Raw genomic sequence first — 23,950 nt, 5'->3', positions numbered from 1 at the left:
CTGTGCACACATAAGGGTGTGTGTGCACAGGTGTGTGCGGCTGTGCACAGGGAGGTGTGTGCGCTTCTGCACACATAAGGGTGTGTGTGCACAGGTGTGTGCGGCTGTGCGCGGGGAGGTGTGTGCGGCTGTGCACACATAAGGGTGTGTGTGCACAGGTGTGTGCGGCTGTGCACGGGGAGGTGTGTGCGGCTCTGCACACATAAGGGTGTGTGTGCACAGGTGTGTGAGGCTGTGCGCGGGGAGGTGTGTGCGGCTGTGCACACATAAGGGTGTGTGTGCACAGGTGTGTGCGGCTGTGCAGGGGGAGGTGTGTGCGGCTGTGCACACATAAGGGTGTGTGTGCACAGGTGTGTGAGGTTGTGCACGGGGAGGTGTGTGTGGCTGTGCACGGGGAGGTGTGTGCGGCTGTGCAGGGGGAGGTGTGTGCGGCTGTGCACACATAAGGGTGTGTGTGCACAGGTGTGTGCGGCTGTGCAGGGGGAGGTGTGTGCGGCTGTGTGCGGGGAGGTGTGTGCGGCTGTGCAGGGGGAGGTGTGTGCGGCTGTGCACACATAAGGGGGTGTGTGCACAGGTGTGTGCGGCTGTGCACGGGGAGGTGTGTGCGGCTGTGCACGGGGAGGTGTGTGCGGCTGTGCGCGGGGAGGTGTGTGCGGCTGTGCACACTTACAGGGGTGCCAGCGGCCCAGCAGCAGGGGTCGGCACTGAGCTCTCAGTCGCTCTGACCCGGCCCCGTTACGCCAGGTGCTGCACATCCACTGGCTGGGCTCTGTCCCTGCTCCGCCGCGCTCGGGGGTGTCTGCGCCGCTCACTCCCTGCCCCCAGTGAGCCCCCGCCACCCCCCCCCCACCGGCCTGGCAGCCAGCTGGGCTCGCTGCTGCTTGTGGGGGGAGGGGAGGATGCAGAGGGACCTGCCCCCCCGCCTCCGTCAGCAGCCACCAAAGGGTTAAACTGTGGGGCTGAGTCACCCAAACACCTGGTGCTGCCCCCCCTCCCCCCATCAGGCCAGTGCCGGCTGCCCGGGCCCTGAAGCAATAGGGGAGAGGGGCTCAGCCCCCCCCCCTCCCCGCAGCTCACAGGAGAGCCAGGAAGGCCCGGGGGGGGGGGGTGTCTGAGCACAAAGCTCCTCCCCCCCCCCCGTGTTTGTAAATAGCATTGCCAGGGTGCTGCTAGGTGAAAGTGTCGCCCCCCCCACCATGATGGACACGCCCCACCTCCTCAGGTGCCCCTCACTCCCGACCCGCAGTCCCTGCCAGCCCAGCCCTGCCCCCAGCTCTGCCGGTGCCCCTCACTCCCGACCCGCAGACCCCTGCCAGCCCATCCCTGCCCCCAGCTGCGCCGGTGCCCCTCACTCCCGACCCGCAGCCCCTGCCAGCCCAGCCCTGCCCCCCCCCCGCTCTGCCGGTGCCCCTCACTCCCGACCCACAGCCCCTGCTAGCCCAGCACTGGGCTCCCCCCAGCTCTGCCGGTGCCCCTCACTCCCGACCCGCAGCCCCTGCCAGCCCAGCCCTGCCCCCCCCGCTCTGCCGGTGCCCCTCACTCCCGACCCGCAGACCCCTCTAGCCCAGCCCTGCCCCCCCAGCTGCGCCGGTGCCCCTCACTCCCGACCCGCAGCCCCTGCCAGCCCCGCCCGGCCCCCCCCGCTCTGCCGGTGCCCCTCACTCCCGACCCACAGACCCCTCTAGCCCAGCCCTGCCCCCCCCAGCTGCCCCGGTGCCCCTCACTCCCGACCCGCAGACCCCTCTAGCCCAGCCCTGCCCCCCCAGCTGCCCCAGTGCCCCTCACTGCCCACTGTGGCAGCTGGCTGGGTGAGCAGGGAGCAGGATGGGTCCCAGCAGACTTTCTGTGGGATTCGGGGTGAGCTCTCTGCTTGGGGAGCGCTAGACACTGGGTGCTGCACAGACCTGAGTCTCCGCAGGGCGGGAGGGGTTTCCCCAGGTCACCCAGCAGGTCAGAGCTGGGGACAGAACCCAGGTGTCCTGACCCCCAGGCCAGTGCTCGGAGATCCCCGGGCCAGGCCCCTGCCCGACAGGTTCAGCAGCCCTGAGGTGACGGGGGCTGGGCCCTGAGCCCCTTGGGAGGGTGGGGGAGCCTCTCCCCGGGCGCAGACGTGTGTCTCTGGGGCTCAGAGCGGCCCTCCCTGGGGGCACTGCACCTGGAGTCCCCCCGCCCCAGCTCCTTGCCAGGCTGGGCTCAGCGGGCAGCCCCCTCCCCCCCTCCGGGCCCCCACTCCTGCTGCCCCGGCTGCTCCCGCCGATCCCTGCTCTGCCAAACTCCCCAAGCCCGATGGGTGCCAGAGACGCAAGGGGGGGCCCTTCGATGAGAGCAGCCAGCCCCTCCCCTCACGGTCCCTGTGGGGGCCAGCAGGGCTGCAGCTGGGGGGAATCCGGCCAGGGGCTGAGGGGGCCTGACCTGAGAGCCAAATAGGATGGGGAGAAGTGAAGTGTGCAAGGTCACATGGGTGTGCATGGGAATGCGTGTGCAAGGGGTGTGTCTGTGTGTGCACCACTGCCCTCTGCTGGACACACTGTCACGGCCGCTCATGTTCCCTGGGCAGACTCCTCTGGGGAGCTGGAAAACGGCCCCAGGAGGGTGATTTACTAGTGAGCAGGTCAGGCTGGGCTAGCGGGGGCTGCGGGTCGGGAGTGAGGGGCCCCGGGAGGGCTGGGTTAGCGGGGGCTGCGGGTCGGGAGTGAGGGGCCCCGGGAGGGCTGGGCTAGCGGGGGCTGCGGGTCGGGAGTGAGGGGCACCGGGAGGGCTGGGCTAGTGGGGCGCATGGCAGGGCGGGGTGGGTGGGAACAGGGCGTGAGGGGCAGGGCTCGGGGCTCGGAGGGTGGGAACATGCTGGGTGGGGCAGGAGAAAAGCATCACTGGAGGAGAAGGACATGGGGAGGTGGGATGGGGAGGAGTGGGGTGTGATAGGGAAGGGACGGGAGCTGGGTGTGATGGGGAGGGTGGGGTGTGGGTGGGGAGGGCAGGGGACCTGGGTGTGGTGGGGAGGGAGTGGGGCATGACGGGAAGGGCGCGGGGAAGCTGGGTGTGGGGGGAGGGGCCACGGAACTGGGTGTAGTGGGGGAGGGGCAGGGGAACTGGGCGTGGTGGGGGAGGGGAGCTGGGAGTGACGGGGAGGAGCTGGACGTGGTGGGGAGGGGCAGGGGAACTGGGCGAGGTGGGGGAGGGGACCTGGGTGTGACGGGGAGGAGCTGGCCGTGGTGGGGAGGGGAGGGGCGGGGGAGCTGGACGTGTTGGGGAGGGGCAGGGGAACTGGGCGTGGTGGGGGAGGGGAGCTGGGTGTGACGGGGAGGAGCTGGGCGTGGTGGGGGAGGGAGCTGGGTCGGCTGCTGCCTTCCTGCTGGGGGAACTGAAAGCGAAAGGCGTCGGGTGGGAGGGGAGGAAGCCCAGAGGCCGGTTCTTCCGGGGGGGCCCCCAGCCCGGCCCGGCCTGGCCTGGCACTCAGGGCCTGGGGTCCCGGGGGGGCAGGAAGCCGGTGCTGCTCGGCAGGAGCAGGGCCCCCGGGCGGTGAGTCGGCCCCCAGCTGGGGGAGCCGCTGGGCCCAGGCCTCTCCCCACCAGCCTTTCCCAACTTCCGCCCTGCGGGGGCCCATGCGGCGCTGCGGGGGGGCGGCCCGGCTCCCGCAGGGCTCTGGGGCGGGCAGCGGTGACCCCCGAGGGCCCCGTGCCCCTGGCGAGCAGCGACCCCGTGGGGCGGCCCCCAGGGCGGCCATGCTGCTCTGAGCATGGCCCTGCCCTGCAGCTCCCTGCACCCCCGCAGGTGAGTGGGCTGAGCCGGGCCCAGGGGCCCCGGGGCAGGATCTGCTGGTGGGAAGAGACCCCGCCTGGACCCCCCAGATTGGCTGGGGGGCAGGAGGGGGCCTGACCTGGGGGGCCATGAAACAGGCCTGAGGAAAGGAAACCTCCCTTACCGCACACTGACAACCGGGGGCGGAGCCGGCAGGGGCTGCGGGTCGGGAGTGAGGGGCACCGGCAGAGCTGCGGGGGGCAGGGCTGGGCCAGCAGGGGCTGCGGGTCGGGAGTGAGGGCACCGGCAGAGCTGGGGGCGGGGCGGGGCCTGCTGGGGCTGCGGGTCGGGTGTGAGGGGCACTGGCCGAGCTGGGGGGGGCAGGGCTGGGCCAGCAGGGGCTGCGGGTCGGGAGTGAGGGGCACTGGCAGAGCTGCGGGGGGCCGGGCTGGGCCAGCAGGGGCTGCGGGTCGGGAGTGAGGGGCACCGGCAGAGCTGCGGGGGGCAGGGCGGGGCCAGCAGGGGCTGCGGGTCGGGAGTGAGGGGCACCGGCAGAGCTGGGGGGGGCAGGGCTGGGCCAGCAGGGGCTGCGGGTCGGGAGTGAGGGGCACCGGCAGAGCTGGGGGCAGGGCTGGGCCAGCAGGGGCTGCAGGTCGGGAGGGAGGGGCCCCGGCAGAGCTGGGGGGAGCCCAGGGCTGGGCCAGCAGGGGCTGCAGGTCGGGAGTGAGGGGCACCGGCAGAGCTGGGCAGGGGGCAGGGCTGGGCCAGCAGGGGCTGCGGGTCGGGAGTGAGGGGCACCGGCAGAGCTGCGGGGGGCAGGGCTGGGCCAGCAGGGGCTGCGGGTCGGGAGTGAGGGGCACCGGCAGAGCTGGGGGGGGCCCAGGGTTGGGCCGGCAGGGGCTGCGGGTCGGGAGTGAGGGGCACCGGCAGAGCTGGGGAGGGGGCAGGGATGGGCCAGCAGGGGCTGCGGGTCGGGAGTGAGGGGCACCGGCAGAGCTGGGGGGAGCCCAGGGTTGGGCCGGCAGGGGCTGCGGGTCGGGAGTGAGGGGCACCGGCAGAGCTGGGGGGGACAGGCCGGGGACCCCCCTGCTCACCTGGCTTCTGTCTCCTCCTGCAGCTTCGAGGTGGAGAATGGCCCCTCCCCGGGCAGGAGCCCCCTGGACCCCCAGGCCAGCCCCGGCCTCGTCCTGCACCCCAGCTTCCCGGCCGGGCAGCGGCGCGAGTCCTTCCTGTACCGCTCGGACAGCGACTACGACCTGTCGCCCAAAACCATGTCCCGCAACTCCTCCGTCGCCAGCGAGTCGTGAGTGCCCAGGCCCCGGCCCCCAGGCCCCAGGCCCTGCCCCGGAGCCCCCAGGCCCCCGAGCCCTGCCCCTGGACCCCGGAACCTCCCGAGCCCTGACCCCTGGAGCCCCCGGCCCCTGAACCTCCCCCGAACCCTGCCCCACGAAGCCTCCCGGAGCCCTGACCCGCCCGAGCCCTGCCCCCGAGCCCCAGACCTCCCGAGCCCTGACCCCTGGAGCCCCCAGAGCCCCTGGCCCCCGAACCCCGAGCCCTGCCCCCGGCCCCCGAACCTCCCGAGCCCTGACCCCTGGAGCCCCCGGCCCCTGAACCTCCCCCGAACCCTGCCCCGAACCCTGCCCCACGGAGCCTCCCCGGCGCTCCCCCGACCCTCCCCCGAGCCCTGCCCCCCAGAGCCCCGCCCGAACCTCCCGGAGCCCTGACCCGCCCGAGCCCTGCCCCAAACCCTGCCCCACGGAGCTCCCGAGCCCTGCCCCAAACCCTGCCCCACGGAGCCTCCCGGAGCTCCCGAACCCCGGAGCCCTGACCCCGGGCCCCGGTCCCACTGAACCTCCCGAACCCCCAGAGCCCTGCCCCCAGAGCCCCCGAGCCCTGCCCCAATCCCTGCCCCTGACCCCTGAACCCTGCCCCCGGAGCCCTCCCGGAGCCCTGCCCCATTTCCCTCTGCTGCCCCTATCATTCCTCTGGCCCCCCAAGCGCACCCCCAGGGCCTCCCCCCCCCACAGCTCTGCCCCCCTCAGTCTGTGAATGAGGCAGCAGCCCTTGAGCAACCCCCAGCGCAGCCACACGGTGCCCAGCGCAGCACAGAGCCCCCGGCACCGAGCTCCCGGCACAGAGCCCCCGGCACCGAGCTCCTGGCGCAGCCCCGGCACAGCCCGCCCGGCACGGAGCTCCTGGCGCAGCCCCGGCACAGCCCCGGCACTGAGCTCCTGGCGCAGCCCCGGCAGAGCCCCGGCAGAGCTCCCTGGCGCAGCCCCGGCACAGCCCCGGCACCGAGCTCCTGGCGCAGCCCCTGGCATGGAGCCCCCGGCACAGAGCCCCCCCGGCACCGAGCTCCCTGGCGCAGCCCCCCTGGCACGGAGCCCCCCCGGCAAAGAGCCCCCCCGGCACCGAGCTCCCTGGCGCAGCCCCCCCGGCACAGCCCCGGCACTGAGCTCCTGGCGCAGCCCCGGCACGGAGCCCCCGGCGCGGAGCCCCGGCACGGAGCCCCCGGCACCGAGCTCCTGGCGCAGCCCCGGCACAGCCCCGGCGCGGAGCTCCTGGCGCAGCCCCCGGCACAGCCCCGGCACAGAGCTCCTGGCGCAGCCCCCGGCACAGCCCCCGGCACTGAGCTCCTGGCGCAGCCCCGGCACAGCCCCGGCGCGGGCTCCTGGCGCAGCCCCGGCACAGCCCCGGCACGGAGCTCCCTGGCGCAGCCCCCCCGGCACAGCCCCCCCCGGCCCTAGCCCCAGGACGTGGGGGCCGTCGCTCACCGTCTGGTTTCTCTGCCCCGCAGCCACACGGAGGACCTGATCGTGACGCCCTTCGCCCAGGTGGGTGCCGGCCCCTGCACGGGGGGGGCTGATAGTCGTGGGCTCAGGGGATCTGCCCTCACCCCCCTGCCTTGGGCCTGGTCCCCCCTCGCCCCCACCCCACAGCCTGTTCCTGGCTCCAGCCCCCCCCCGCGACCTTCACCCAGGGGTCACGGTCCAGGGGTGACCAGAGCCCGGGGGGGTCACGGCGCAGCCCCCTGGAGCTGAGCCCAGTCGCAGACGCGCCGCGACCCCCCAGCACCCTGGGGCCAGGCCAGGCCCGGGGGGTCGCTCCTCAGCGCCCCGGGGGGCCCCCAGCGGCAGGGTCGGCCCTGGGGGAGCGGCCGAGCTGGGAGCTGGGCCAGCCCCATAGCGGGAACGGCCCAAGTTCTGGTGCAAGCTCCAGCCCCGAAAGGCCCCAGGGTCGCGGGCCCCACGGATGCTTGTGGGCCCCTGGCAGGGAGGGGTCGTCCCCCCCCAGCCCCCCAGCTCCAGCCCTGAGCCTCGTCTCCCTGCAGGTGCTGGCCAGTCTGCGCAGCGTGAGGAACAACTTCTCCATCCTGGCCAACGTCCCCACCCCGACGGCCAGCAAGTGAGTGACCCCGGGGCCTGCTCGGCCCCCCGCCTCGGCCCCCCTGCTCTGCCCCCCGGGGCACCGCCCCTGCTCTGCCCCGGGGACCCGGCCCCTGCTCTGCCCCTACCTCAGCCCCTGCTCTGCCCCGGGCGCCGGCCCCTGCTCTGCCCCTGCGACCCGGCCCCCTGCTCTGCCCCTACCTCAGCCCCTGTGACCCCGGCCCCCTGCTCTGCCCCTACCTCAGCCCCTGCTCTGCCCCCTGCTCTGCCCCCCACCTCGGCCCCCTGCTCGGCCCCCTGCTCTGCCCCTACCTCAGCCCCCTGCTCTGCCCCGGGCGCCGCCCCTGCTCTGCGCCCTGGGACCCCGGCCCCTGCTCTGCCCCTACCTCAGCCCCTGCTCTGCCCCGGGCGCCGCCCCTGCTCTGCCCCTGGGACCCGGCCTCCTGCTCTCCCGGGACGCCGGCCCCTGCTCTGCCCCTGGGCGCCAGCCCCTGCTCTGCCCCGCGCCGCCCCTGCTCTGCCCCCCGGGACCCCAGCCCCCCTTCTCTCGCCCTGGCTGGGGGCAGTGGGGGTCGACTGGGGATTTAAGGAGTCAGCCCCCCCAGCAGAAATAGCGGAGAATCCCCAATAGCTCCAGGGCTGCCAGCCTAAGGGAGGCGGGAGCGCCCCCTCTGGAGCCCTCCCCCCGCTGCCTGTAGCCCAGCCCCCCCAGTGTGCCCCCCCACACCTGGGCCCTGTGCTGGGAAGTGCAGTTGGCGTGAGGTGCACAGGGACCCGCCACACACACCTGGTCAATCACCTTCCTTTTGGGGGGCTGGTCCCAGCCCCCCAGTCTGCTCCCACCCGGGGCCCCGGGAGCCCCACTGATTCGCAGCCAGGGAGAAAGGGGGCAGGAGGGAGACGCCTCCCTGGGCAGCGTGGGGCTGGCAAAGGCCCTGCTCCCGGCCCCGCCCTGCCCCCCAGGGCTGTGGGGGGCGGGGGGCTGAGCCTCTCTCTGGTCTTGCCCCCCCAGGAGGTCCCCGGTGGGCAGCCAGCCGACCTGCAAGGCGATGCTGTCAGGTAAGTGTCGCCCGCGCTGGGGGAGGGGCCGGGAACGGGGACCCCCCGCCCCTGCCTGGGAGCGCTCGGCACCACGTCTCTGGGATCTGGTGGCTCAGCCCCACTCTAGGAGGTTGGGGGTGGGGGGGACTGGTTACAGGGGGGAAACTGAGGCAGAGGGAGGGCTGGCTCTACCACGGTTGTATGAGGAGTTAGCGTCAGAGCTGGGATAGAACCCAGGAGTCCTGGCTCCCGCCCCCTGCTCCAATCACTAGGCCCCACTCCCAGCTCCCTGCCCCGTGCAGGTGGACTCAGCTGGGGGGCAGCTCCCCCAGGCCCCTCTGACCCCATGGGGCCCTCACCTGGTCGGTGCTCACGGCAGCAGTTCTGTTCCCCAGAGGAGACCTACCAGCAGCTGGCCAAGGAGACCCTGGAGGAGCTGGACTGGTGCCTGGACCAGCTGGAGACGATCCAGACCTACCGCTCCGTCAGCGAGATGGCGTCCAACAAGGTAGGGCTGCCCCCCAGCGCCAAGCCGGGCGCCCCAGGGTGGGGGCGGGCACTGGGCCCGGTGTCTGTCCCTGCCTGTGTCCTGCCCCCTCCGTCCATCCCCACGGAAACCCGTCTGCCTGTCCGTCCGTCCACCACCTCCGTCTGCCTGTCCGTCTGTCCACCACCCCCGTCTGCCTGTCCCTCCATCCACCACCTCCGTCTGTCCGTCCATCCATCCACCACCCCCGTCTGCCTGTCCGTCCATCCACCACCTCCGTCTGCCTGTCCGTCCATCCACCACCCCCATCTGCCTGTCCATCCACCCCTCTATTCACCCCTCCGTCTGCCTGTCCCTCCATCCACCACCTCCCTCTGCCTGTCCGTCCACCCACCACCCCCGTCTGCCTGTCCGTCCATCCACCACCTCCGTCTGCCTGTTTGTCCATCCACCCCACCCCCGTCTGCCTGTCCGTCCATCCACCCCACCCCTGTCTGCCTGTTCGTCCATCCACCCCCACCCCACCCCTGTCTGCCTGTCCGTCCACCCCTCCATTCACCCCTCCGTCTGCCTGTCCCTCCATCCACCACCTCTCTCTGCCTGTCCGTCCACCCACCACCCCAGTCTTCCTGTCCGTTCATCGTCACAGAAACCCATCTGTCTGTCCGTCCGTCCATCCACCCCACCCCCGTCTGCCTGTCCCTCCATCCACCACCTCCCTCTGCCTGTCCGTCCACCCACCACCCCAGTCTGCCTGTCCGTCCATCCATCCACCACCCCCGTCTGCCTGTCTGTCCATCCCCATGGAAACCCGTCTGCCTGTCTGTCCATCCACCCCACCCCCGTCTGCCTGTCCGTCCATCCACCACCCCTCTCTGCCTGTCCGTCCATCCACCCCACCCCCATCTGCCTTTCCGTCCATCCCCACGGAAACCCGTCTGCCTGTCTGTCCATCCACCCCACCCCCGTCTGCTTGTCCGTCCATCCACCACCCCTCTCTGCCTGTCCGTCCATCCACCCCACCCCCATCTGCCTGTCCGTCCATCCCCACGGAAACCCGTCTGCCTGTCCGTCCATCCACCCCACCCCTGTCTGCCTGTCCATCCATCCATCCTCAGTCATCCCTGCACAAACCCATCTGCCTATCCGTTCATCCCTCCATTCACCCCTCCGTCTGCCTGTCTGTCCATCCATCCATCCACCCCACCATCTGCCTGTCCGCCCATCCATCCATCCACCCCTCCATCTGCCTGTCCATCAATCCATCCACCCACTACCCCCATCTGCCTGTCCATTCATCCCTCCATTCACCCCTCCGTCTGCCTGTCCGTCCATCCCTCCATCCACCACCCTCGTCTGCCTGTCCATCCATCCACCCACCCCTCCATCTGCCTGCCCATCCATCCCTCCATCCACTACCCTCATCTGCCTGTCGGTCCATTCATCCACCACCCCCGTCTGCCTATCCGTCCGTCCATCCATCTACCCCTCCGTCTGCCTGTCCATCCATCCATCTACCCCTCCGTCTGCCTGTCCATCCATCCCTCTGTCTGCCTGTCCGTCCCTCCCTTCCCTTTTATCCATCCGTCCAATCTCTTCCATCCCCACCCATCCAAGTCCTTCCCCCTATGAACCCCACCCCCCCGCCTGCCCATCCCCTGTTTCTAAGACGCCCTTCACTGTGGCTACCTGGCTAGGAACCGGCATCGCGTGGGGGGGGCTTTTATGGGTTGGCTCTGGGTTCCCACAAGGTTGTATGCAAATGAGGAGGGATGGGTGGGACCTGTGCCTGGCCGGATCCCAGGGGGTGGGCTGGTCATCTGGGCCCCAGCCCCGTTCCGGGGAGCAGTGGGACTCCCTGCTGCAGGACTGTGCCCAGTGGCTCGGGAGAGCCTGTGTGAGGTTGTGCGGTCACAGCGTTGGTGCTGGGGTCCAGGGACCGAAGCTCCCGTGCCCAGCCTGGCCCAGCCTGGGCCAAAATCTGGGTAGATTTTGCTTTGGCAGTGAGAGCTGGTGGGAGTGGTGGGATACCCGTCGAGACGCAGCAACAGACTGAGCTGCTTGGCAGGGAGTGGGAGACTGCACCCAGCTCTGGGGGAACTGGGGGTGATGCCAGGGGCTGGGCGAGCTCTGGGCAGGGTGGGAGGGAGCTGGGTGAGTGCCTGGAACGGAGACGGTGTCTGGATGGGCGTGTGCCCAGTTGTGCCTCGGCATACCAGGCCGTGGGGACACACAAGTGTGGTGTGTCCAGGGTTGAGTGTGTGTGGCTCCGTCTCTGGGTCTGGGCGTGTGGCCCTGGGTCTGGACGGGCGCGTGTGGGTTCATGGCCCTGTCTCCAGGCGATTGTGCGGCCCCGTGTCTGGGCGGGCGGGCAGGCAGCCCTGTGTCTGGGCGGGCGCGGGCAGGGGTGCGGCCCCGTGTCTGGGCGGGCGCGGGCAGGGGTGTGGCCCCGTGTCTGGGCGGGCGCGGGCGAGTGCGGCCCGTGTCTGGGCGGGCGCAGGCAGGGGTGCGGCCCCGTGTCTGGGCGGGCGGGCAGGCAGCCCGTGTCTGGGCGGGCGCGGGCAGGGTGCGGCCCGTGTCTGGGCTGGCGCGGGCAGGGTGCGGCCCCGTGTCTGGGCGGGCGCGGGCAGGTGCGGCCCGTGTCTGGGCGGGCGCGGGCAGGCAGCCCCGTGTCTGGGCGGGCGCGGGCAGTGCGGCCCGTGTCTGGGCGGGCGCGGGCAGGAGTGCGGCCCGTGTCTGGGCGGGCGCGGGCAGAGTGCGGCCCGTGTCTGGGCGGGCGCGGGCAGGTGCGGCCCGTGTCTGGGCGGGCGCGGGCAGGGGTGGGCCCCCGTGTCTGGGCGGGCGCGGGCAGGGGTGCGGCCCCGTGTCTGGGCGGGCACGGGCAGGGGTGCGGCCCCGTGTCTGGGCGGGCGGGCAGGCAGCCCGTGTCTGGGCGGCGCGGGCAGGGGTGCGGCCCGTGTCTGGGCTGGCGCGGGCAGGGTGCGGCCCGTGTCTGGGCGGCGCGGGCAGGGTGCGGCCCGGGGTCTGGGCGGGCGGGCCGGCTGCCCCGTGTCTGGGCGGGCGCGGGCAGGGGTGCGGCCCCGTGTCTGGGCGGGCACGGGCAGGAGTGCGGCCCGTGTCTGGGCGGCGCGGGCAGGGTGCGGCCCGTGTCTGGGCGGGCGGCTGGGCGGGTGCGGGCAGGGGTGCGGCCCCGTGTCTGGGCGGGCGCGGGCAGGGGTGCGGCCCCGTGTCTGGGCGGGCGGGCAGGCAGCCCCGTGTCTGGGCGGGCGCGGGCAGGGGTGCGGCCCGTGTCTGGGCGGGCGGGCAGGCAGCCCGTGTCTGGGCGGGCGCGGGCAGGGTGCGGCCCCGTGTCTGGGCGGGCGGGCAGGCAGCCCCGTGTCTGGGCGGGCCCGGGCTGGGGTGCGGCCCCGTGTCTGGGCGGGCGGGGGCTGGGGTGCGGCCCGGTGTCGGGGCGGGCGGGCTGGCAGCCCCGTGTCTGGGCGGGCGCGGGCCGGGGCGCGGCCCCGTGTCTGGGCGGGCAGGGGTGCGGCCCCGTGTCTGGGCGGGCGCGGGCAGGGGTGCCCTCTGTCAGGGCGGGTGCAGGCGAGCCCGGTGCAATGACACAGGTGTGGTGTCTCTGGCTCTGGCTGCTCCCCTCCAATATCAGCTCAGGGATCGTCCCGCTGGGCACCCCGGGGGCGGCGTTGGCATGGAAACGGGGAGGGTCTGTGTCATGGGGGCGGGGGTATCCAGGTGGCTGTGAGAAAGGGGGCTGGACCCAGCTGGGGGGGCTGGCAGAGGGAGGGGTAAACAGGAAAGGGGGAGGGGCTGTTTACTTGACACATTTCTGCCCATGTCTTCAGGATGCCTGGGTTCCATTCCCATCTCGGGGCCCTGCTGCCCAGGCCTGTCCTCTAGCCACTAGACCCCACTCCCCCCCGAACTAGGGATAGAACCCAGGAGTCCTGGGCCCCCCCTCACTCCCCGACCCAGCAGCCCCTCCTATTGGAGGGAGAAAACATGGTCCAAAACCAGGACTCCTGGGTCCGATGTTGGCTCTGGAAGGGGAGTCAGGTTGGAGCCGTGGGGCTGGGAGCTCTGGGTTAGCTCCTCCCTTCCCCAACCTCCTGGGGCCCCCAGCTCCGAGCAGCAGGGTCCCTCCCCCCCCGCACCGTCTCCCCTCCCCCAATCTCCTGGTGCCCCGAGCTCAGAGCAGCCGGGTCCCTCCCCCCCCCCCACAGTGTCTCCCCTCCCCCAATCTCCCGGGGCCCCTAGCTCTGAGCAGCAGGGTCCCTGCCCCCCCCGCAGCGTCTCCTCCCCAATCTCCCAGGGCCCCTAGCAGCAGGGTCCCTGCCCCCCCAGCGTCCCCTCCCCTCCGGTGCCCCTAGCTCAGAGCAGCAGGGTCCCTCCTCCCTCCCCCACAGCATCTCCCCTCCCCTTCCCGGGGCCCCTAGTGCCGAGCAGCAGGGTCCCTGCCCCCCCCCATCCCCGCCATGCGCTGCAGTGACAGGCGGGCGCCAGGCAGGGATGCGGCTGCGGGAGGAGGCGCCGTCGCCCGGGAGACGGGGGGGAGGCGGAGGGAGGGAAGGGCCCTGGTACCCGGGGTGGGCGGCGCTGGCTCCGGCTCCGGCTCCGGCTCCTCCTCCGGCTCGGGCTGGCGGGGAGGGCACGGGGAGCCGGGCAGCGGTGCACTGTGGGTAGCTCTGCTGCTCTGCAGTACGGGCAGCGCTGGCTGGCAGCGCTTTGCCTCGGCCCTCGGCCCGTAGCTCCCCGGCTGGGTGCCCCCCGTGCCCACCCCGGGCGGGGGGCCGCGGCCATGTGAGGGGAAGCCCGGGGGCGCTCTCCCCCTCTCGCCATGCCAGGGGCAGAGCGGGCCCCGGGGTATTAACCCCCCCGCCGGCTGGAGACACAGGCAGCGGGCGGGCGGGCGGGCGCCCCTGAGCCGGGGAGCCGCCCGCCGGGCACCTCGGAAGATGCCCTTAGTGGATTTCTTCTGTGAGACGTGCGCGAAGCCATGGCTGGTCGGCTGGTGGGACCAGGTAACGGCCCAGGGCTGGGCCCCCCCGGCTCTGCCCCTCTGCCAGGCTGGCCCCCCGGGAGCCTGGTGGGACCAGGTAACAGGACAGGGCTAGGCCCCCGGCTCTGCCCCTCTGCCCGGCCGCCCCCCGGGAGCCTGGTGGGACCAGGTAACGGCCCAGGGCTGGGCCCCCCCGGCTCTGCCCCTCTGCCAGGCCGGCCCCCGGGAGCCTGGTGGGACCAGGTAACGGCCCAGGGCTGGGCCCCCCCGGCTCTGCCCCTCTGCCAGGCCGGCCCCCGGGAGCCTGGTGGGACCAGGTAACAGGACAGGGCTGGGCCCCCCCCCGGCTCTGCCCCTCTGCCAGGCCGGCCCCCGGGAGCCTGGTGGGACCAGGTAACAGCCCAGGGCTGGGCCCCCCCGGCTCTGCCCCTCTGCCAGGCCGGCCCCCGGGAGCCTGGTGGGACCAGGTAACGGCCCAGGGCTGGGCCCCCCCGGCTCTGCCCCTCTGCCAGGCCGGCCCCCGGGAGCCTGGTGGGACCAGGTAACAGGACAGGGCTGGGCCCCCCCCCAGCTCTGCCCCTCTGCCAGGCCGGCCCCCGGGAGCCTGGTGGGACCAGGTAACAGGACAGGGCTGGGCCCCCCCGGCTCTGCCCCTCTGCCATGCTGGCCCCTGGGAGGCTGGGGGACGGGGCCCGCAGCTCCCCCGGCCTGGCATTGAGGGGGGACCCAGTTCGGGGGAGCGGGCTGCAGGGGGCCCGGTTTGGGGGAGCGGATGTGCTGCTCCAGTGGCTGCATGGACCAGTCGGGGGGGCTGGGTATGGCCGCGGGGGGCTGGGGTGCGTGTGACGGGGGAGGGGAGGGGGTGATTTTGCCCTTCTGCCTTATCGACAATGTCACACTGGCGCGGCCGCTGCTCCGCGCACGAGTGCCCCACGGCCAGCACCACTGCCTGCCGGGCCTGGTGCCCCCTGCACCGTGAGAGAGAGAGTCCCCCCCCCTCCGTGTGCGTGTGCGTGTGTGTGTGTGAGAGACCGAGAACACCCCCCTGTGTGCGTGTGTGTGTGAGAGAGAGAGACAGACTGACAGAGAACCCCCCCCCGTGTCCTGAACACCCCCTGTGTGCGTGTGTGTGTGAGAGAGAGAGACACAGACAGACAGAGAACCCCCCGTGTCCTGACCACCCCTGTGCGTGTGTGTGTGTGAGAGACCGAGAACACCCCCCTGTGCGTGTGTGTGTGTGAGAGACCGAGAACACCCCCCTGTGCGTGTGTGTGTGAGAGAGAGAGAGAACCCCCCCCCGTGTCCTGAACACCCCTGTGCGTGTGTGTGTGTGAGAGACCGAGAACCCCCGTGTCCTGAACACCCCCGTGTGTGTGAGAGAGAATACCTCTGTGTGTGTGTGTGTGTGTGTGTGTCTGTAAAAGCTCTGTGTGTGAGAGAGAGAGAAACCCCCTCTGTGTGTCCTGAGCACCCCTGTGTGTATGTGTGAGACTGAGAAAACCCCCCATGTCCTGAACACCGTGTGTGTGTGTGTGTGTGTGTGTGTGAGAGAGAGAGAGAGAGAGAATACCCGTGTGTGTGTGTGTGTGTGTAAAAGCCCCATGTGTGAAAGAGAAACCCCCCCTGTGTCCTGAACACCCTCCTGTGTGTGTGAGAGACAGAGAACCCCCCGTGTCCTGAATACCACCCCCCGCATGTGTGTGTGAGAGAGAGAGAGAGAAACACCCTGTGTGTGTCCTGAGCACCCCTCACGGGGTGTGTGGTTGTATCTGGGTGTTGGGGCGAGTGTTGTGCAGGTGTCCGGAGGGGGGTTGTGGTGGTTAGGGGGTGTTGGGGCGAGTGTTGTGCAGGTGTCCGGAGGGGGGTTGTGGTGGTTAGGGGGTGTTGGGGCGAGTGTTGTGCAGGTGCCCGGAGGGGGGTTGTGGTGGTTAGGGGGTGTTGGGGCGAGTGTTGTGCAGGTGTCCGGAGGGTTGTGGTGGTTAGGGGTGTTGGGGCGAGTGTTGTGCAGGTGCCCGGAGGTTGTGGTGGTTAGGGGTGTTGGGGCGAGTGTTGTGCAGGTGTCCGGAGGGTTGTGGTGGTTAGGGGTGTTGGGGCGAGTGTTGTGCAGGTGTCCGGAGGGGTTGTGGCGGTTAGGGGGAGTTGGGGCGAGTGTTGGGCAGGGGCCCGGAGGGGGGTTGTGGTGGTTAGGGGGTGTTGGGGCGAGTGTTGTGCAGGTGTCGGAGGGTTGTGGTGGTTAGGGGTGTTGGGGCGAGTGTTGTGCAGGTGTCCGGAGGGTTGTGGTGGTTAGGGGTGTTGGGGCGCGTGTTGTGCAGGGGCCCGGCGGGGGGTCGTGGTGGTTAGGGGGTGTTGGGGCGAGTGTTGTGCAGGTGTCGGAGGGTTCTGGTGGTTAGGGGTGTTGGGGCGAGTGTTGTGCAGGTGTCCGGAGGGGGGTCCTGGTGGTTAGGGGGTGTTGGGGCGAGTGTTGTGCAGGTGTCCGGAGGGGGGTCGTGGTGGTTAGGGGGTGTTGGGGCGAGTGTTGTGCAGGTGTCGGAGGGTCGTGGTGGTTAGGGGGTGTTGGGGCGAGTGTTGTGCAGGTGTCCGGAGGGGGGTCGTGGTGGTTAGGGGGTGTTGGGGCGAGTGTTGTGCAGGTGTCCGGAGGGGGGGTTCGGGTGGTAAGGGGGTGTTGGGGCGAGTGTTGTGCAGGTGTCCGGAGGGGGCTAGTGGTGGTTAGGGGGTGTTGGGGCGAGTGTTGTGCAGGTGTCCGGAGGGGGGTTGTGGTGGTTAGGGGGTGTTGGGGCGAGTGTTGTGCAGGTGTCCGGAGGGGGGTCGTGGTGGTTAGGGGGTGTTGGGGCGAGTGTTGTGCAGGTGGCCGGCGGGGGGCCGTGGTGGTTAGGGGGTGTTGGGGCGAGTGTTGTGCAGGTGTCGGAGGGTGTTGTGGTGGTTAGGGGTGTTGGGGCGAGTGTTGTGCAGGTGTCCGGAGGGGGGTCGTGGTGGTTAGGGGGTGTTGGGGCGAGTGTTGTGCAGGTGTCCGGAGGGGGGTCGTGGTGGTTAGGGGGTGTTGGGGCGAGTGTTGTGCAGGTGTCCGGAGGGGGGGTTCTGGTGGTTAGGGGGTGTTGGGGCGAGTGTTGTGCAGGTGTCCGGAGGGGGGTTGTGGTGGTTAGGGGGTGTTGGGGCGAGTGTTGTGCAGGTGTCCGGAGGGGGGTTGTGGTGGTTAGGGGGTGTTGGGGCGAGTGTTGTGCAGGTGTCCGGAGGGGTGTTGTGGTGGTTAGGGGGTTTTGTGGAGCTGTGTGATACTCTAGTCTACCCCATCCTCTCGCACTGAGACCAACTGGCCCTTTCAGGAACCAGTTGGGGGGTCGCCCCCCCATCCCCAACCATCAGCACAGGGCTCAGACCCCTGCCCACAGCCCCTGCCCCCCTCGGGCGCTTGAGGCCGGTGCTGGAGCCGCGTTCGGGGCAGGGGATTCTACCCACAGCTTGGGGTCTGGGGTATCACCCTGCGGCCAGGGACCCTGCCAGTCCCCTGCCCCCCATCCGCTAGGCTTGGTCCTTCCCGATTGCAGCTGCGAGGCACAGCGCCCCCCCCAGGGCTGGGGAAGGGCTCACCTGCCCGCGCCGGGAGCAAGGGAGGGGTTCTTCCCTGGGGGTTCTCCTCCCCGCTGTGGGGCTGGGGTGGGCATTCCCATCTGAGCCCCCTCCATCCTCCTCTCGCAGCTGGGGGGAAGCATCCCCAGCCCCCCAAGGACAGCGACTGCTGTGTCTGAGCCCCTTGGGGGGTTGCTCCTCCCAGGCCATGGCCCCCCCAGCTGTGCTCCTGCACCCCTCCCCCCGCCGGAGCGGGGGGGGAGCGCTGCTTTCCGGTGTCAATTTTGACCTAATTTGCTGCATGTGGCTCATGCCCGACTTCGGGCACGTTGGGTGGGGATCTCTGTGCCTGCCTCGGCCTGCGCTGGCCGGGGGGCTAAAGTCCGGCCCTCTGCCCCGGCCACACACTCCAGGCCAGCAGTGGGGCCCAGCTGGGGCCCAGCGGGAGGGGGAGGCCGGTGTGCTGAGACCCGACAAACTCGTCTCACGTGTGGGTTGCTGAATGGGGGGGGGGGGAATTGGAGCCGATGTCCCCAGCTGCTTAACACCCCCTCATCCTGTCTCCCCCTGCACCCAATCACCTAGCACTCTTGGGGGGAGCCCAGGGCTAGGATAGCGGGGGGCTGCGGGTCGGGAGTGAGGGGCACCGGGGTTGCGGGGGAGCCCAGGGCTGGAGTAGTGGGGGCTGCGGGTCGGGAGTGAGGGGCGCCGGGGGGATGAGGGGAGCCCAGGGCTGGACTCGTGGGGGCTGCGGGTCTGGAGTGAGGCGCGGGGTGGCGGCGGGGGGGGGTACATGAGGCTGGGATGGAAGGGGTTAACACAGCCCCCCCCTCTGGGAGACCCAGGGTCTGTGCACAGGCTGCCGATGGGGCAGTTGCTAAGGAGACTCCTGTCGCTATGGAGATTGGGCTGCGGCGCCCTGATTGGCTGGGGGGCTCGCACGTCCCACTGCCCTGCTTTTATTTCTGTGTGATGTGAAGGATGGGGGGGCGATGGGGGAGGGGAGCTGGGCCTGAGCGGGGGAGGGGGGAGTTTGGGGGTGTCCCCAAGCTGGGGAGGGGCCTTTGGGACCCCACTTCGGGGGGGCACAGCCGAGGGAGACCCCCTGTGACCCCCAGATGGGGGGTATGGAGCCCGCTGCCCCCCGCTCAGCCTGTGGCCTGGGCTCAGTGCAGGGGGGCTGGGAGCCAGGACTCCTGGGTTCTCTCCGCTGTTGTGCCCCCCGGGGGTCCTGCCATTGCTGGCCTCCCCGTGGGGCGTGCGGGCAGCGCGGTGACCCCTCCCACATAGGCAGTACTGAGGGAGAGCTGCCCCCCGTTCCCATTCTGGGGCTGGCTGCTGCACCCCCCTGCCACTGGGGTCTGGGACGGGCCCTGCAGATCTCCCCCCCCTCCCCCCCAGTCCAGGCCCAGCTGGGTTCACAGCCAGAGGCGGAGGGAGCCTCCTGCCCCCCATCGCCCGGCCTGGGGGAGCAGAATGGGGACTCCTGGGGGGCAGGCAGAGGGGGGCGGGGCAGGCAGAGCCAGGGAGAACGCCCCCCGCCCCCCACTCTGGCTGTGAGTGCAGCCGGCTCTGGGATGAGTCACCAGGCACTGGCCAGCCTCAGGCAGGAGCCGCATCCAGAGCTGCTGAAGGACAAAGGGGACTTTAAAGTGGCGGCGGGGGAGCCCCTAGCCCCTGACCCCCCCCCTTTGATTCTGAGCCTGTTTAACACCAGCATCAGCCCCTCAGGACTCCTGGGTTCTCTCCCCAGCTCTGGGAGGGGAGTGGAGTCTAGTGGTTAGAGCAGGGGGGGGCTGGGAGCCAGGACTCCTGGGTTCTCTCCCCGGCTCTGGGAGGGGAGTGGGGGCTGGTGGTTAGAACAGGGGGGGCTGGGAGCCAGGACTCCTGGGTTCTCTCCCTGGCTCTGGGAGGGGAGTGGGGGCTGGTGGGTTAGAGCAGGGTGGCTGGGAGCCAGGACTCCTGGGTTCTCTCCAGGTCTCCTGTTGATCTCTGGGGATTCCCTGGAGGGAGGGGTACTTCGCTGTTTCCCTGTTGGCCGGGGGCTCCTGTCCTGAGCCGCAGCCTCTCTGGGGAGGGCTCTGTGCCAGGAGCGTGACCCACCCTCCCCTGGACTCACTTTGCCAGGAAAGCCTGAGCCAGCGACTGCTTCCCAGTCCCCCGAGCAGCCGGCTCCGGGCTGGGCTGCCTGGGAATGCCGGGCCGGGTCGCCTGGGTCGGGGGGTCCGGAGCGGCTGGGCTGGAATCCCCAGCCCCCGGCAGCGGCCTGCGGCCTCGGGCATAGGGCCGGAGGAGGGAGCCCCAGAGCTGACCACCATGCCAGGCCTTAAACACCTTCTGGCCGTCCAGGTAAGACCTGCCTCTCTAGAGGGGGTCTTGGCCCGGGCGGGGATCAGCGAGGGGGTCAATTAATACCTAGAGCAGAGTCCGGCTGGTCCGGGTTAGGGACATCAGCAGGACTGGGGGAGCCCAGGGCTGGGCTAGCAGGGGCTGGTCGGAGTGGCAGAGCTGGGAGCCAGGGCTGGGCTAGCAGGGTGGTCGGGAGTGAGGGCACCGGCAGAGCTGGGGAGCCCAGGGCTGGGCTAGCAGGGGCTGCGGGTCGGGAGTGAGGGGCACCAGCAGAGCTGGAGGGGGCAGGGCTGGGCTAGCAGGGGCTGTGGGTCGGGAGTGAGGGGCACTGGCAGAGCTGGGGGGGGGCAGGGCTGGGCTAGCAGGGGCTGCGGGTCGGGAGTGAGGGGCCCCGGCAGAGCTGGACAGGCAGGGCTGGGATAACTGGGGGCTGCGGGTCGGGAGTGAGGGGCACCGGCAGATCTGGGGGCAGGGCTGGGCTAGCAGGGGCTGCGGGTCGGGAGTGAGGCACCGGCAGAGCTGGGGCAGGGCTGGGCTAGCAGGGGCTGCGGGTCGGGAGTGAGGCACCGGCAGAGCTGGGGGCAGGGCTGGGCTAGCAGGGGCTGCGGGTCGGGAGTGGGGCACCGGCAGAGCTGGGGAGCCAGGGCTGGGCTAGCAGGGGCTGGTCGGGAGTGAGGGCACCGGCAGAGCTGGAGGGCAGGGCTGGGCTAGCAGGGGCTGCGGGTCGGGAGTGAGGGGCACCGGCAGAGCTGGGGGGGGCAGGGCAGGGCTGGGCTAGCAGGGGCTGCGGGTCGGGAGTGAGGGGCACCGGCAGAGCTGGGGGGGGCAGGGCTGGGCTAGCAGGGGCTGCGGGTCGGGAGTGAGGGGCACCGGCAGAGCTGGGGGTGGGCAGGGCTGGGCTAGCAGGGGCTGCGGGTCGGGAGTGAGGGGCACCGGCAGAGCTGGGGGGGGGGGCGCTGGGCTAGCAGGGGCTGCGGGTCGGGAGTGAGGGGCACCGGAAGTGCTGGTCTGACACTTCCCCTCGCTGCCCTGTGCCCCAAATTCAAACCTAGATCAAAAAATCCCTTGAGTTTATTCGGACAATGAGAGTTCTCGGGGGGCGCTAGGAGGTGGGGGCAGGGCAGGCTCCAGCCTCTCCCCCATGCTGGGGAGTTGGGCAGATGCTGGTGTGGAGTAGCCAGGAGTAAGGGGGGGCCAGAGCCTCAGGGCCCCGATCGCAGGGTGGCTCCTCCCCTTAGACCTGCAGCTCCACGCGGGTGTCTGTGCTGCTGGCTGGAGCTCGCTGGCGAGGCCCTTGCACTGCGCATCACGCCTGCTCGCACAACAGTAGCTCACAAGCATAGTGGGCAGGTGTGCAAACGCAGGCACTGGGCTCCCACGCAGGGATGTGCGTGTAACAGGCCAGTGTACAAGCACAGGAAGGCATCCCCGTGCACACGGGGACACAGTGACGTTCACACTCGCTTGTGTGGGGAAGCGTGCACACCTATGAGTCTTGCCCGTGCAGCAAAGCAGGTGTGGAAAAGCGTGCACGCCGGCTTGCCCCCTTGCTTGCCCAGTGGAGCATGCACACACGTGTGTGAGGAAGTGTGCCGCTCAGCTTGCACGGTGACGTGCACACCCATGTACACTCGCTCCCCGCTGAGCCCCTTTCTCCTTCTCCTTGGCAGTTCAAGAGGATGCTGACCCGTGAGCTCACCCACCTGTCTGAGATGAGCCGCTCCGGAAACCAGGTCTCCGAGTACATTTCCAACACGTTCCTCGGTGAGCGCCGAGCCCGGGGGTCCCTGCGGGGCCTGACTCTGAGCCTTGGGCTCCGTGGGGAGAGGTGCCCCAGGGATGTGCCACGGGGCCCAGTGGTTACTGGGAGCCAGGACTCCTGGGTTCTCCCCAGCCCTGGGAGCGGAGTGGGGGCTGGTGGTCAGAGCAGAGGGCTGGGAGCCAGGACTCCTGGGTTCTATCCCAGCCCTGGGAGGGGAGTGGGGGCTGGTGGTCAGAGCAGGGGGCTGGGAGCCAGGACTCCTGGGTTCTATCCCAGCCCTGGGAGGGGAGTGGGGGCTGGTGGTCAGAGCAGGGGGCTGGGAGCCAGGACTCCTGGGTTCTCTCCCTGGGTAACTCTGGGTGAGTCACCTCCTGGGGTTGGAGATGCTGTGCAGACACTAGTGCCACGCCCGGCGTGTCGGTGCCACCCAGGCCCGCGTGGCCCCCCCAGCCCCGCCTCACAACGTGCTCGCCCCCCGCCACCGCCCCGCGCCAGGAAGGCCATTCTCTGGCTGCGTCCGGAGCAGCTTCCCGCGGAGGCAGACGAGTCCCCGGAGCCCCACTGACGTCAAAGGACACAAACTTCCGGCCTAAAGTAAATGTTGTTGCAACGGGCCCGTCAATGGGACGTCTGTGCCGAGCTGGCGCCCCCCTGCTGCCCCGGCACCGCTGCAGGCCTGGGCTGTTAACCCTGCCCGGGCCAGGCCGGCTCAGGGGGGCAGCTCAGGGGAGGGGGCTCACGCCTGGGGGCTGAGGGGCTGTTTAGGAATGGGGGGGGTCAGTGACACGGCTCAGGGGAGCTAAGTGAGACAAGAAAGGAAAGCAGCTTGTGTTGTGTCCCAGAGCTAGCACAAGGCTGGAATCCAGGACTCCTGGGTTCTTTCCTGGCTCTGGGCGGGGAGGAGAGAGGGTCCCAGTGGTTAGAGCAGGGGGGCGTGTGGGGGAGCCAGGGCTCCTGGGTTCTCTCCCTGGCTCTGGGAGGGAAGCAGGGTCTAGTGGTGAGAGCGGGGCGGGGGCATGTGGGAGCCAGGGCTCCTGGGTTCTCTCCTGGCTCTGGGAGGAGCAGGGTCTAGTGGTGAGAGCGGGCGGGGAATGGGGAGCCAGGGCTCCTGAGTTCTCTCCCTGGCTCTGGGAGGGGAGCAGGGCCTAGTGGTGAGAGCGGGGGGGGGGGGCTGTGACGGTGCTGCCTGGGGCGGGGGGGGGGGGAGCTGAGGTCACGACATAAGGGTGAACTGCAAACCGACCGGGGCAGACAAATCCCAGACGCTGGTGGGGGTTGTTCCAATCCCTAGATTTACCAGCCAGCACAAACAGCTTCTCTAGCACCTCCCTGGTTACTCCGAGTCCAAACCCCACAGCTCCCTTAAAGTGCCCAGCCCCCGGCCTCGGCCAGACACCCGGCAGAGACGATGAGGGTCACTGAAAATCTTCTCTCGTCATAGAAAGAAAAGGTTCTTCCACCCCCACAGGATCAGCCACACTCCCAGGTCCAATGATAACTTAGATCTGACCCCAAATACCCGCTACAGCCAGTTCCTATTAACTCAGCTACAACGTATTGAAAAGCAAAGGGAGCGAGTTGGTTCAAAGATCAATGTCCAGACAGACGTGAATTCAGGTCTTGAGGGGCCCACACAGCGGAGAGGAGCTTGTAGCTGCCAAAAGTCCTTCAGGAGCAGTGCAGAGGTTCCAGTCCCATGTCCATGTGCAGGGGGCTCCAGCCAGTGACTGGGGGTCTCAGTCCTTGTGGCTGAAGGTTCCCCCCTCTTGGAACCCAGAGCAGCTCGGAGATGAAGCAGGATCGTGGCCCAGGGTTTTTATACATTTCCAGCCGCCTTTCGGCCTGAGGAAACAATCGGCCTCACTCTCCTTCTCCCAGCTGGCCTGGCCATGAGCCCAGGGGGATGTACCCAGGAAAGGGGTCAGATGCGGGTTACCCCAACTGCAGAGAGACCCAGACAATAACACTGGTTCCCTCGAGTGTCTTCACAAGTGTCACTGTTCTTGTTTGATCTTTGAATGGAAGCTCTGGCGATAGACGAGCCTTGTTTGCTGCCATCCCAGGCCCTGAGCACCCGGCTCCCCCTGGGATCTCTGACAGTGCGTCTGCGGCATAAGGGTCCCCCCTGGGCCGGTCAGGCTGGGAGCTAATTAACTCCTCTGGCCCTGTCACCTTTCAGTGAGATATTATATTATACCAGGGGCAGGCGGCCTCTGGCCTGCGAGCTGATTTCAGGGGCACTCAGTGCCGGGTCCTGGCCACCGCTCCGGGGGGCTCTGCATTTTCATTGAATTTTAAATGAAGCTTCTCAAACATTTACTTTCCATACAACAGGAGTTTAGTTCTATGTTATAGACGTATAGAAAGAGCCCTTCTCAAAGCGTTACAATGTGTGACTGGCGCGCGGACCCTTAGATTAGAGTGAATCAATGCAGACTCAGCACAGCTCTTCTGAGAGGCTGCTGACCCCTGTATTATACTCATAACGTCACAGGGGCATGGGGAGCCAGGACTCCTGGGTTCTCTCCTTGGCTCTGGGAGGGGAGCAGGGCCTAGTGGTGAGAGCGGGGGCCCATGGGGGAGCCAGGACTCCTGGGTTCTCTCCCTGGCTCTGGGAGGGGAGTGGG

The 23,950-nt window shown here is 69.9% G+C and overlaps 1 protein-coding gene across 7 annotated transcripts in view; it reads left to right on the top strand.

Annotated features, from left to right (window-relative positions):
* The window catches only part of PDE4A (phosphodiesterase 4A), a 162,689-nt gene that overhangs the window by 128,547 nt on the left and 10,192 nt on the right, over positions 1-23,950 (top strand). For 5 of the 7 annotated variants that reach the window (XM_039514062.1, XM_039514064.1, XM_039514063.1 and 2 more), the window contains 6 exons: positions 4,856-5,041; positions 6,536-6,572; positions 7,070-7,143; positions 8,137-8,183; positions 8,561-8,673; positions 21,232-21,325. In XM_039514062.1, coding sequence (XP_039369996.1) covers positions 4,856-5,041; positions 6,536-6,572; positions 7,070-7,143; positions 8,137-8,183; positions 8,561-8,673; positions 21,232-21,325 — 551 coding nt within the window. Of the gene's footprint in view, positions 1-3,721; positions 3,772-4,855; positions 5,042-6,535; positions 6,573-7,069; positions 7,144-8,136; positions 8,184-8,560; positions 8,674-13,589; positions 13,671-21,231; positions 21,326-23,950 lie in introns of those variants that run through there. The other 2 variants (XM_039514067.1, XM_039514069.1) reach the window with 2 other exon arrangements.

The sequence above is a fragment of the Mauremys reevesii genome, linkage group 25 (assembly GCF_016161935.1).
Source record: "Mauremys reevesii isolate NIE-2019 linkage group 25, ASM1616193v1, whole genome shotgun sequence".
NCBI classification, from domain to species: Eukaryota; Metazoa; Chordata; order Testudines; family Geoemydidae; genus Mauremys; species Mauremys reevesii.
Note: the sequence above shows the minus strand (reverse complement) of the source record. Positions and strands in the feature narration are given on the sequence as shown.